This window comes from Magnolia sinica, chromosome 4 (genome assembly GCF_029962835.1).
Source record: "Magnolia sinica isolate HGM2019 chromosome 4, MsV1, whole genome shotgun sequence".
In the NCBI taxonomy this organism is placed as follows: domain Eukaryota; kingdom Viridiplantae; phylum Streptophyta; class Magnoliopsida; order Magnoliales; family Magnoliaceae; genus Magnolia; species Magnolia sinica.
In genome coordinates, this window is record NC_080576.1 from 102644984 (window position 1) to 102657174 (window position 12191).

At 40.1% G+C, this 12191-nt stretch overlaps 1 protein-coding gene across 7 annotated transcripts in view; it reads left to right on the forward strand.

Moving 5' to 3' along the window:
• The window catches only part of LOC131243563 (uncharacterized), a 128681-nt gene extending 127216 nt beyond the window's left edge, over positions 1-1465 (forward strand). For 6 of the 7 annotated variants that reach the window (XM_058243014.1, XM_058243016.1, XM_058243013.1 and 3 more), the window contains 2 exons: positions 564-634; positions 770-1465. In XM_058243014.1, coding sequence (XP_058098997.1) covers positions 564-634; positions 770-1214 — 516 coding nt within the window. In that variant the 3' untranslated portion in view covers positions 1215-1465. The other variant, XM_058243018.1, reaches the window with a different exon arrangement.
• Positions 1466-12191: the final 10726 nt, after the last annotated feature.

Here is a 12191-nt window from a genome sequence, read left to right on the forward strand (position 1 = left end):
GCTGATCTATATCTGTTCTCATATGAAACCAGTTCTCATGTTACTTGAACTGTATAAACATAAATTTGCAATGTAACTCATTAATGTCTATTCACACTGCAAGAAAAATCAATGTTACATCTTGACTGCCAGAAATTGTTAGCTGGTAACCACTGAATGCAGTCAATACATCATTCCATACAAGATTTCTGTTGCATGGATCGTCTTTTCCACTGGTAGGAATTTTTGGCTTCCATTTCCGTAGCTTGACTTCTAAATAATAATCCCACATTGGATTGGATTTTGAATCACCTTATTCACAGCTTGTGTTATTTTAGTTCGGGCCTGAATGTGGTGCATATATATCAAAAAGCAATTCCAGAAAACCTATTTCGAATACGTGATTGATTGCCCCCATCTTTTGATGGTGGAAAGCATGCACAACTCTTGGTGTGCAAAATCTTTATGCTTTTAGTTTTATCGAGTGTCTAATGTAAAAGCCAATTGCTTGACATTATCTTCTTCTTTTTCTCTTTTCTTTCCTTTACTTTTCTTTTTTCTTTTCCCTTTTTTTTTTTGGTCAGATTATAACTACCTTCAGTGTGGTGGACCATATGAAAGAGCAGTTTTATGCTCAACATGGAAACAATTCAAGGTGCTATCATCTATCAGTCCTCTCATAAAATCTTCTCCATGTCTTATCTTTCTTTTCTGATGAAATCCATGTGCTTATTGTTCGACAGATAACGCTCTGACTGGAAATTTCAAGTTGTTGTCCTTGTTAATGCAGGCAAGAAGACCCCAAGGTCAAAGCACTGTTCGATGATATCGAGAATATAAAGGTAGAGTTTGAATCAGTGGAAAGACCAACACTAGCAATTGAGACTCCAACCCTAAGGGTAGAGACGCCATCTGGGGAGAGGCTACAAAAGAATCCATCTCCTGCTACACTGACCACCAAGACAGCACCATCGGAGAAGAAAACTTCTCCAAATTCAGCGCCATCTCAAATGGAAGTGTCTCTAGAGTCAGTGCCATCAGAAAAGCAAAAGTCTCCGCCGAAGTCCGGGCCAGCTGCAGGAGACCATTTCTTAGACCCTGAAGTGGAATTGGCAAAGCTGGAGTCCGAATTCGGGCAGGTGAGCAAAGATTATTCGGCAGAGGAGATTGGAGGGTGGGAGTTTGATGAGCTCGAAGAGGAACTGAAAACCAGCAGTTCTGCAGGTGTCAAATAGACCAAATTTGCCCATTTGAGGCAAGAAGTCTCCCATCTTCTAATAACGGCTAGAAAACATTTGTACACTGCAAATTTAAAGTGCATGTAACCGTCAACCATTGACGGGAACTCTATTAAACCGAACTGCGGTTGATGGAAGGTTTCCTCTTGAAGAAATCAATTGGGTGTAAATCTCTTGAACCTGCAATGTAATTATAAGGATGATTTCAGACACGATATTCCATTTTGTTCTTCTGCATTTTTCTTTCATTAACTGGTTAATGGAGAGTTCTCATGCTTATGCTAATGTATTTCGAGTTAGAATTTTTTAGTAACAATCGGTTTTCTCACAGTGAGAGTGAAATCATCAGCAGAAATGCCACACAGGCAACATGTAAGTAGAGCCTGAAGGTGAGGCATATGCTCGAGGCTTGGAACCAGGTGTGCCAGCATCCTGATCAGTAGAATCATGTGGTAATGTCTGCTATGGGCCCAGCTTGTTCTTTCGAGTTGTAGGATGTCTGGGGTCCAACAGATAGCTGCATTAATGGGTACTTTTTATATATATATTTTTTTCTTTTAATTTAGTTATAGTGCTCCGAGCTGGATTGGGACCCTTAGTCCAGAACCAATTTCATACTGCCATGCAAAAATTGCACGGCTCGGGTGATCCAATCCACCCTTGATTTGGCCTTATTTTCTTCAGCCATCCTTTTTCGTAGCCATGGATGGGATTGTTACAATTTGCCTAACAAAAATGATTCAATCCGCAATGGGCATTAACAAATAGATGGAACAATTTGTTGATTGGACCTATTTTTGTGTAAACAATCTTGCCCGACCAGATTGAAGACTATTGATCAAATGGTTTATATTTGTATTGGTGTAATATTTGCATGGTAGCCCATGAAATGTGTGCTGGACATAACCAGTAATCTAGATCAATGAATTGGATTACATTTAAGTGTCCCAATGCAACTAGGAGCACCATCACTCGTGCTCAGAGGGCACTGGACCATCAAAAGAGATCATTATTCCTTTTCCATTCCTTTTGATGGACAAGTTGCCTTGTATGTTTCATGGGCAAGTTGTGATTGAATGCATCTGACCTCAGTGTTGAAATAGTCATGTCCAATGCCTATGGTTCCACCACCTTCATGGTTTATGCATATATGTATCAGACTTCTCTTAGACAACTCAAGTACACCGTATTACAGTGCACATCACATATGCTATATTCAGGGACGCCATCACCCAAAGCGAAAACAGACAAACACTCGCACCTTTTCATCTTTGGAAAATCAAAGAAAGGAGGGAGGGCACAAAGACGTGAAAATATCAAAGGTGGGACTCAGGGACTTGTGGCCCTTCTATTTTCTTTCTTTCTTTCACATGGAGGCAACAAACATGCTATCTAGAGGTGCAGATATAATTCTACAGAAGGCTGCAGAGAGTAGGCTTCTGGATTTCTCCTGTTATCTATAAAGGTTGGTTGTGTAGAAAAATCTGGTGAGGTTTTAGAGTGTTTTTTGCCATTGGACAATCACATAATTTATCCTAGCCATTCATGTAAAGTAACTAGAGGTTCCTAACCTTGTATTAAGATGGCTCTCATTTATACCATGCCGAGTAAAATAATAAGCTGGGAGGGGAAATCCTTATAGGCTATGGCCCTAAAGGCCCTCACCATGTTGAAAGAATAAGTTGAAGAATGATGAGTGATAGGGCTAAAGAAAAAGGGCGTGGCCAATTGGAGCACAGTCATCTGTGGAGCATCTAAGATGCAAAAAACGAAACCTAGGACCTTCGATGAATCGGATGATTTCGTATGGTAGTTGGAGCAATATTTCACGGTGATCTCACTGGAGGACGAGAGGGCCAAGGTGCAAACCATGGCAATGTAATGTACCCCTTTGACACAGCTACTCTATGGTGGTGGGGGCGTTACATGGATATGGAGCAAGAAAGCATGCATCAAAGACACTTGAAGACTTCAAGAGGAAGGTCAAGAAGTGATTCTATCTCGAGAACATACAATGCTTGGCATGGTTTGAAGCATATGGATCCCATTTGTGAGTATGCCAAAGGGTTTTTGACATTTATGTTATAGATTACTAATGTTTCTAAAGTGGAACTGCTTTTCAACTTCATGGATGAACTATAACATCAGGCCCAACAACAGGACAGGGAGACCTCACGATGGCCATGGTAATAGTAGAATCATTGATCAAATTCGTGGAGGGTGACGCTTCCAGGCCAAAACCTCCTAAAGATGGATATGGCATAGGTGGCGGAGAATGGGAGGACTTCACTAACATGAGGGATCTACCAAGCCATTAGGAGGAAAGATGGAAAGGATAAGAGGGGCAAGAACTGTAGTCCAACGTTTTCAAGCCAAATGAGGTTAATTGCTTCATTTGAGATGAGCCTGGTTTAGCAATCGAGTGCCCAAAGAAGAAGGTACTCAACGAACAGTGATTTAAATAGCTTCGCTATATAGCACATAGCTTATGCTACACAGTGTAGCTTAGCCAAACGTTATGTAGCTCATGAAAATAACTTAAGTTATATATAGTGCTACACTATAAGCTACATATTGTTGGGAAGCGTGGAAGATGAGCCCTCAAGATCTGACGGTCTATACGAGTTTTGGAACCCTCACAAAACAGAAGATTAACACTCCAATGGCCCGTCTATCTACTACTGGAGTAGATAGATCTATTCACACCTCTGATCCAATAGTATAGATGGCCCCGTATCACGATCTATGGATTAGATCATCCCAAGGATAAGCCAAAATGGACAGATTACTGTGCACACTATATCCTTTTGTATACTCTCGATATTTCTTATGATTGATTGCCTTTTGCGAGAGAAAAGCTATCCCTTTATATAGGAATGAAGGAGATGGGATGAGACCAGATTATCCGGTCTTCTCCCTATCTCCTATCCAAAATCAAATTCAAAATTGAATTTGAAATTTCAACAGAAAGGAAAAAGCCAAAAGAAGCCTAAACATATGGGACTCACCTACTAGTGATTGCTCATCAGTGGGCCCCACTGGCCTGTGTCCAACATCTCCCACTCAATCACATTGTGGGATAGGCATAAAAATTTGTCTATCTAACTCGCCTAATAACAATTAAAGACCAAACAACGCGATCAAAAGAATCAGAGGTGTGGGACCAGCTGGATCACCGTAATTTTCTCACAAGTGCTTAAGTACTAAGTAACCACCTAACTAGTACTCAATAACCTAAGCTTTGCAATGCATGTCCTAGTCCGCATGACCACCCCGGATGGAGTTAACTCATGATCTAGAGTACTCGGTCAATATACGCACTTATCTAACTTATCGAGTTATTCTGAAAACTTGATTTTTCACAAACTTCAACTAATACTAATTTAAAACAATACTTATATATATATGCTTTTTAAGAAAAATATTGTTTGCAAAAGTTTAATAAAAACAACTCGATACTGCCGGCAGATAAGTCTTCAAGTGCGTATTTATAGTTCTAGAAACTTGGTGTAGCTGTCACGAGATCTTCCCCATGCAGATGTGTAATTTAGAATTAATCAAGCCGCTTTCCAAGCGTAACTGAGTTTGGCCAATGAAGGACCTTTCGTCATAGTACACTAAAGCAGCGACACTCAATCTCATCCTCATATACACAAGAGGAGGGTAGCTAGGGACACAAAGAGTCACCTACGGGACTGGCTACTCGCACGTTGTAATGATTATATCGAATCAAAGTAATCTGTAGGTAAAAGGTCTTAACACGTGGCTACAATCCATGTCGTAAAGTAGACAATACTAGGTGAATGTCGGATCTACAATATGCAAGTCATTCTACATGAGGTACGACCCATCTCATAACCTCATAACCTGGCTATAAATTTAGGCCATAACATTGATCGCATGAAAAATGAATGGTGCGATTATGTTATTCGACCTTATCAGTCTCATCTTCAATCTTAAAAGATTGTAGGCAAATACAACTCACTCATATCCTCATCCTTTATTGTTCATAATAAAGAGAAGTTTATACCTCAATTTATAAATATAGCTCCAAATGTACCTCTCTTGTACATTCAAGGTTGGTCATCCCGTGCGAGTGGGCGACCGACCTGCTGACAAAAATAGAAATCCTACATGATTTCAAGGTAAATGCTGATGATCTACTTACCTAGTTTATTAGTGTTCAATATTGCATAAACGGAATGTGTTATTCATTAATGAAAGATTAAAGGTACTACGAAACAAGTACATTACTTAAACTTTCCTCAATCCCATCTGCCTAACATGAACCTGAAATAGATCTCTAGCTATAGGTTTTGTCATAGATCAGCCATTATCTCCTTAGTAGGAATGTAGCTGAGGGCGACCTTCTTATTTCTCACTTGATCACGGACATAATGATACTTTGTAATGCCCTGAAAATCGAGGGTCGAGTAGGAGCCCAACTTTCGAGTTCCAACGTATCACTTATGCAACATACAAAATGATGATTGAATGTTTTCCGTATTAGTGCATTAAACATGAGTGAGATTAAGATAAAACATTGTGTCATACTCCAAAGGCATTTAAATAACACAAGCGAAAGACTGTGATATGTATATAGATCGTATAAGTGAGTGTAAGTCTCCAGAGTATGAACGTTACTAAGTTAAGTAATTACAAGTGTATTTTCAAAATAAACAAAATAATGAAGTGTCGTGTCATCTATCCATGCCCCTGTAGCCTCGTCTACGCAAATCTAGGCCTACATAAACCCGCCTGCCAGTTGCATATAGGAGAACGCCTCCTCATCATTCGCGAAGTCTGGCTCTGTCTCGTAAGTCGAGTCATCCTCTGAAACTACAACAGAGTCTGGTGGGTGTTTAAAACACCATCCCAGAACGTGGGAGTGAGTGATCAACTCAGTGGAGCTATAAGGCAAAGGTTAACATGTTATCAATTCAATTAAGTAGTAATGATAAAGCAGTACAACAATCAAGTCCTAAATACTCTTGTTAATGCAAGAATGGTATGCGATAATGATGCATGCCCTCGCCTACACTCCCTTAGCGTCTTCATCTCACGGCGCGTATGGCAACCTCCCGAAAGTACTCTTCCTCGTCAAAGCACATGCAGTGCGGTGCATGCTCATGTTAGCCAATACTAAATTAGATTGATTCATACAGCAGTATTGGGAAGCCAAGGTACCTCCCTTGTATCATTTTGCCTAACCAATGATCCATTCTAGGGTCGTCAATCCTAGCTAGTCTCATATGATGTTACAGTTTCAGGTTACTACAAAGGGCTCGTCATCTCGATGCAGGCCTAGTTTATACTCTAGTTACTACGGAAAGGCTCGTCGCCTCAACGCAAGCTCAGAGTATGCTCGAGGTCACTACGAGTGGCTCATCACCTAGTCGTAGGTCGACACTCGAATACAGTGTCTCATACCACCGTATTCGGCTCACGAGCTTAGGTTGCTCACCGGTCACTACGGGTGGACTCGTCACCCCAGCGTAGGTCGATAGCTCAACCACGGTGTCCCATACCACCATGTCCGGCTCATGAGTCTTAGTGGATCGAGGTACCAGGGTTAACGGGGCTTCTCACTGGTGAGTGGTACCTTAGATTCAAGCAGTAGCGTCCATACATGGTGAACATATATCGGGTCAATCGGGTTACTTGACGAGCTCGATTGGTAAGAGCGCACCTTGAGTTAAACAACATGAAGTGCGTAAGCACTCCATGTGGCCTAACCACTGTCGATAACCAAAGTACGGCTCGGATTCATCGGCCACGTCTCGTGTGACAAAGCAACCTCGGCCACCAAACCAGGGCCGGTTACCGATTGCCTGGACTATATCATAGTCCCAACCACGCTCAATTCCAACAAGTAAACATATGAGATAGTCAAAGCAGTAATGATCAAGTAATTCAAATCCTACAACCATTTAGGCATTTTATGAAATACAACATAAACATGAATTCACACATATGCATTCCATAAGTAAAGAAGACAATATAATATAAGTTGTATGGAGGGAATCATACACATAGTTAAGGTAGTTGAGAATCTTATCTCAACACCCCTATAAAGTACAATTTACCAACTACTTGCTCGTTCAAACATTTGTACAAACACTTAGGCTACACATTCCAACATACATGACGTATGTTGATTTCAATATACAATAGGGCAAATCCTTCACCGAGGAGTTGTCTAATACACATCAATCATGTTCTTACATTCAATACACATGGTAGGCACAAATCATAAATCCACATTCAATACACATGGTAGGCACAAATCATAAATCCATATTCATAGAGTCATTTCAACAAACACTTAGACTACACACTATAATCATACATGACGTATGTTGGCCATAACATGTATTAGGACAAGACTTTTCGCCAAGGAGTTGTCGCACGTACAACAACCCTATATCCATGATGAATAATCATGTCACGCACGAATCCAAATTCTATACACATGCAATCGTTTCAACTAACACATGGGATACACTATATTCAACATAGTTCATATATATCTGTAAAGCGAAGGAAACATCGCATTTAACATGTGAAATGACGCCAAAATCAGTTATAAATCATTAACCGACATTGAAAGCCTTGAAAACCATAACCTAAACATTTATAGTCTGCACCTTTCACCGGTAAACAAGTATCGAACTCAGTTTGAATACCGAGTCTTTGTCTACGGCATAACAGCAACCTACAGTATGAAATAGGTTAGCTTCACTTATACTATTTGAAACCCTAAAACAGATTAGGGTTAGGCTTTTTTTACCTAAGAATCGCATCGGAATCCCTGGAATAGCGATACAGAAGTGGTAGTTAGGTACATGGAGCGGTGGGATTGAATTTCAAGAACGATCTCCCACTTTCTCTCTCTTTCCTTCTCTTTTTCTCTCTCACCTCTTCTTAGGGTTTAGAAATTCATATGGGAGAGAGAGAGGTGGGTTTAAGACCCTTATATAGGCTCAGAAGTGATGGGAATGGCCCCAGGGCCAAGCTATACTTAGGTTACAGTCAAATAGTGTCTGTTCCGATCCAACGGAGCACTTCTGGAGGCCCATTTGCTGAATGCGGTCGAACTTAAGCTCCCTGACCATAGATCTAGGTCAGGCAAAGTTTTCGGTCCGATCGGGTTTGCAGATCAACCGTGGCGAACCAGTTTCCGTTTAACGGTCATCGGTGCTCGATCAGGGTCACAAGTACACTGACCTATGTTGGAAAATTTCCCTTATCCGAGAGTGTAATTGGGTTAGATTCTGACGGTCAGAATCCTTAGATTTGGCCTGCAAGCGAACCGACTCAATTCACTTAAGTTTTAGTTCATTTCCTAAAAATATTCGCGTTTCTCACACCCTTCGCTCCGGGCTCAAGTTGTGCGTTTCTGAGTACTATTAGGACTTGATTTTCGAGATGGTTGTCAAGTCCAACAAGGTGGTCATAACCGTATAGGTTCGGGGTAATCGGACTTTCGACGTACGGTCTAGGTCCGATACGGAGTTTCATGATACTCCCAAGAGCAACTGGGTTTAGAGATTGATCCTAGATTTCAAGGTAATGTAGCGTTAATGATTTTTCAAGTTTTGAGTCTTGCAGATCATATTTAAAGTGATTGGTGCTAATTTCATAGCTAATCTAGTTTAACACTTAGTTAACTTTGTCTAATTTCCAAAGGATTCGGTCCTGAGTGATTTCTGCCTGAGGTGGTACTTGGATATTTTGTACGAATTTTTTTGAGATGTTACATACTTGATCTCAATGTACTTAGATTTCTGGTGGTGTTTACCGTCCTTTGCCAAGTTAATGGCAGAAGTATTGTCTATCTTCAGCGATATTGGCTGACGAACATTAGGTACAACACCCAGACCCAATAGAAATCTGTGAACTCATACACACTCCTGAACTGTAGCACAATATACAATGTACTCGGCCTTCATAGATGAAAGAGCTGTGGAAGTTTGTTTCTTACTCGACCATTAGATAGCTCCTCTTCCGCGTAAGAATACATATCCTGAAGTAGACTTTCTCTCGTCGGCGTCATTATCCTAAGCAGCATCAGAATATCCTTTGAGCTTGAGGCTTGTGCCTTCATAACACAGCATTAGGTCTTTTGTTCCTCTTAGATAACGGAATATACGTTTGACGGCTTGCCAATAAGACTGTCCCGAGTTACTCTGATAATGGCAACTATGCCAACTGCATAGCTAATATCCGGTCTGGTGTAAAGCATAATATACGTTAAGCTCCCTACTGTGCTTGCATAAGGTGCTGAGGACATAGCCAATTTCTCAGCTTCAGTCTGGGGACGCGATTTTCTATCTAGCTTAGTAGCTTTATCCATAGGGGTTTCAATAGCTTTTGAATTTTTCATCCTGAACCGCTTTAAGATCTTTTGTATATAGGTGGCTTGAGATAAGCCCAAAAATTTCTTAGGGCGATCCCTGATGATTTTTACCCCAAAAATAAAGTTGGCTTCACCGAGGTTTTTCATCTCAAAGTTCGAGAATAGCCAATTTTTAGTTAAACAATTGCATGTTATTACCAGCCAACAAGATACCGTTTACATATAGAGATAGTATCAAAAATGATCTTCCAGACCGTTTCAAGTATACACAATGATCTTATTCACTCATCGTGAATCCAAAAGTGGTGATGGTTAAGTGGAACCTTATGTACCATTGTCTTGAAGATTGCTTCAGCCCATAGATAGATTTTAACAACTTGCACACTTTCTTTGGATGCTTTTTGTCCACATAACCCATGAGCTGTTGCATCTATATCTCTTCGTCCAAGTCACCATTTAAGAATACAGTCTTTACATCCAGCTGATATAACTCTAAGTTTAAACTTGTGACAATGGACAAGATTATGCAGATTGAGGAGAACTTTGCAACAGGTGAAAAGGTCTCCTCGTAATCAATGCCTTCTTTTTGTATAAAATCTTTAGCAACTAATCGTGTTTTATACTTGTCCACTGTACCATCTGCCTTTCTTTTAATCTTTAGTACCCATTTATTACCTATCGCTTTGCGATTAAAAGACAGATCAATAAGTTCCCAGACTTTATTATTTTCCATGGAAGCGATCTCTTCGTCTATAGCAGTCACCCAATCGGCCGAGTTAGAAGATAATAATGCATCCTGATACGTATCAGGTTCATCATCATCAATCAGAATGTAAGAGAATGTTTGCCCCTCAATATCGAAGTATCTTCGAGGAATCAATTCTCTTTCGCTTCGACGTAGCTCAGGAGCCTACTGAGATGTCCTCCTACTGTCCTGATGAACTATAAGAGCATTATCATCTTCAGAAGCAGAACTGCTACTCTCATGAGATACATCGGGCATTTCAAAAAGTTCTATTGGAACCTTTTGCTGCATTCGACTCGGGTATCTATATTCAACGAAGGTCACGTCCAGAGATTCTATCTCAATCCATCGTCCATGGTCCTCATAAACTAGAACGTATCCCTTTGAATGCATAGGGTACCTTATGAATATGCATTCAATGGTTTTACTATCAAGTTTACCTCTATGCGGAGTAGGTAGCAAAACATATCCCAAATATCCCTAAGGACGTAGGTTGGCTAGAGAAGGAATCCTCCCAGACCACATCTCATATGGGGTCTTAGGAATGGATTTGGATGAGACTCTATTAAGGGCGTAGATGACTGTTAACAGTGCGTCTCCCCAGAATATAGTAGAAAGATTGACTTATGCCATCATCGATCTAACCATGTCCAATAGTGTCCTATTCCTTCTCTCTGCAATACCGTTTTGTTGTGGAGTGTAAGCCATTGTGTACTGTTGAACTATGCCAATGTTTTTCCAATATGATTTAAACGTTTTAGATATATACTCGCCACCTCTATCAGATCGAAGGATTTTAATCTTTTTCTCAAACTGATTTTTCGTCTCAGCTTTATATTTAAAAAAACAATCAAAAGCCTCAGATTTGTGTGAGATAAGATACACATATCCATAGCGCGAGTAATCGTCAATGAAAGTGACAAAGTGTTGACATCAATTTCTGGCATGTACATTGAAGGGTCCACAGATATCTGAATGGATTATCTTTAGTGTACCCTTGGACCTAGCCACTTTAGGAAATGGTTTCTTCGAAGTCTTTCCGAATACACAATATTCACAAAATGACAAATCAACTTTGGATAAGGAGTCTAACAGACCAGAACGTACTAATCTTGTCATATGATCATTTCCAATGTGACCTAACCTCGCGTGTCATTTTTGAGATTCAGATATTACAATTTCATTTGACATAGCAGATAAAGCAAGAGGTGCATTATTACTATCTACGTCCAGAATAAATAAATTTGAAATTAAATTTTCTTATGCAAAGATGAGGTTATTTAGTCTCAAAGAAACTCTTGTCCTGGAAAATAGAATATCAAAACCATCAAATAATAACCTAGAAATAGAAATTAAATTCCTACGCATCCCCAGTGCATAAAGAGTATCATGAAGGATTATTGTTTTCCCTATGCGCGTGCGGAGATGAGAAACGTCAATCCCTAGTATGTTTTCGACATCATTATTTCCCATATACACCTTGTAACTTTCCTTGGCTATAGGCCAGAATTCCTCGAGTCCTCGACGACTCCATGTCACGTGCTTTATTGCGCCTGAGACCAAAATCCATTTGTTAGATATAGTATCAATGGAAAGAATTTCAGAACAAACGCCTACATACAAAGTATCTAATGACTGAGAAATTACAGTCTTTTTATGGGCACACTGCCGAGCATAATGGCTGAAATTTTCGTAGACAAAATAGACATTATTTGTCCTTTTTCTGCTAGCTTCTTCTTTCCATTCCCCTTCTTGAGATTTGGAGGAGGTGTTGTGGTCTTCTGTTCTTGTTTATTCTTTTTCACTTTCTCGTAAGCTTTGAACCGTTTCTTGTTAGCTTTTCGCTTATGGGTCTTTGCTACAAAAGCTT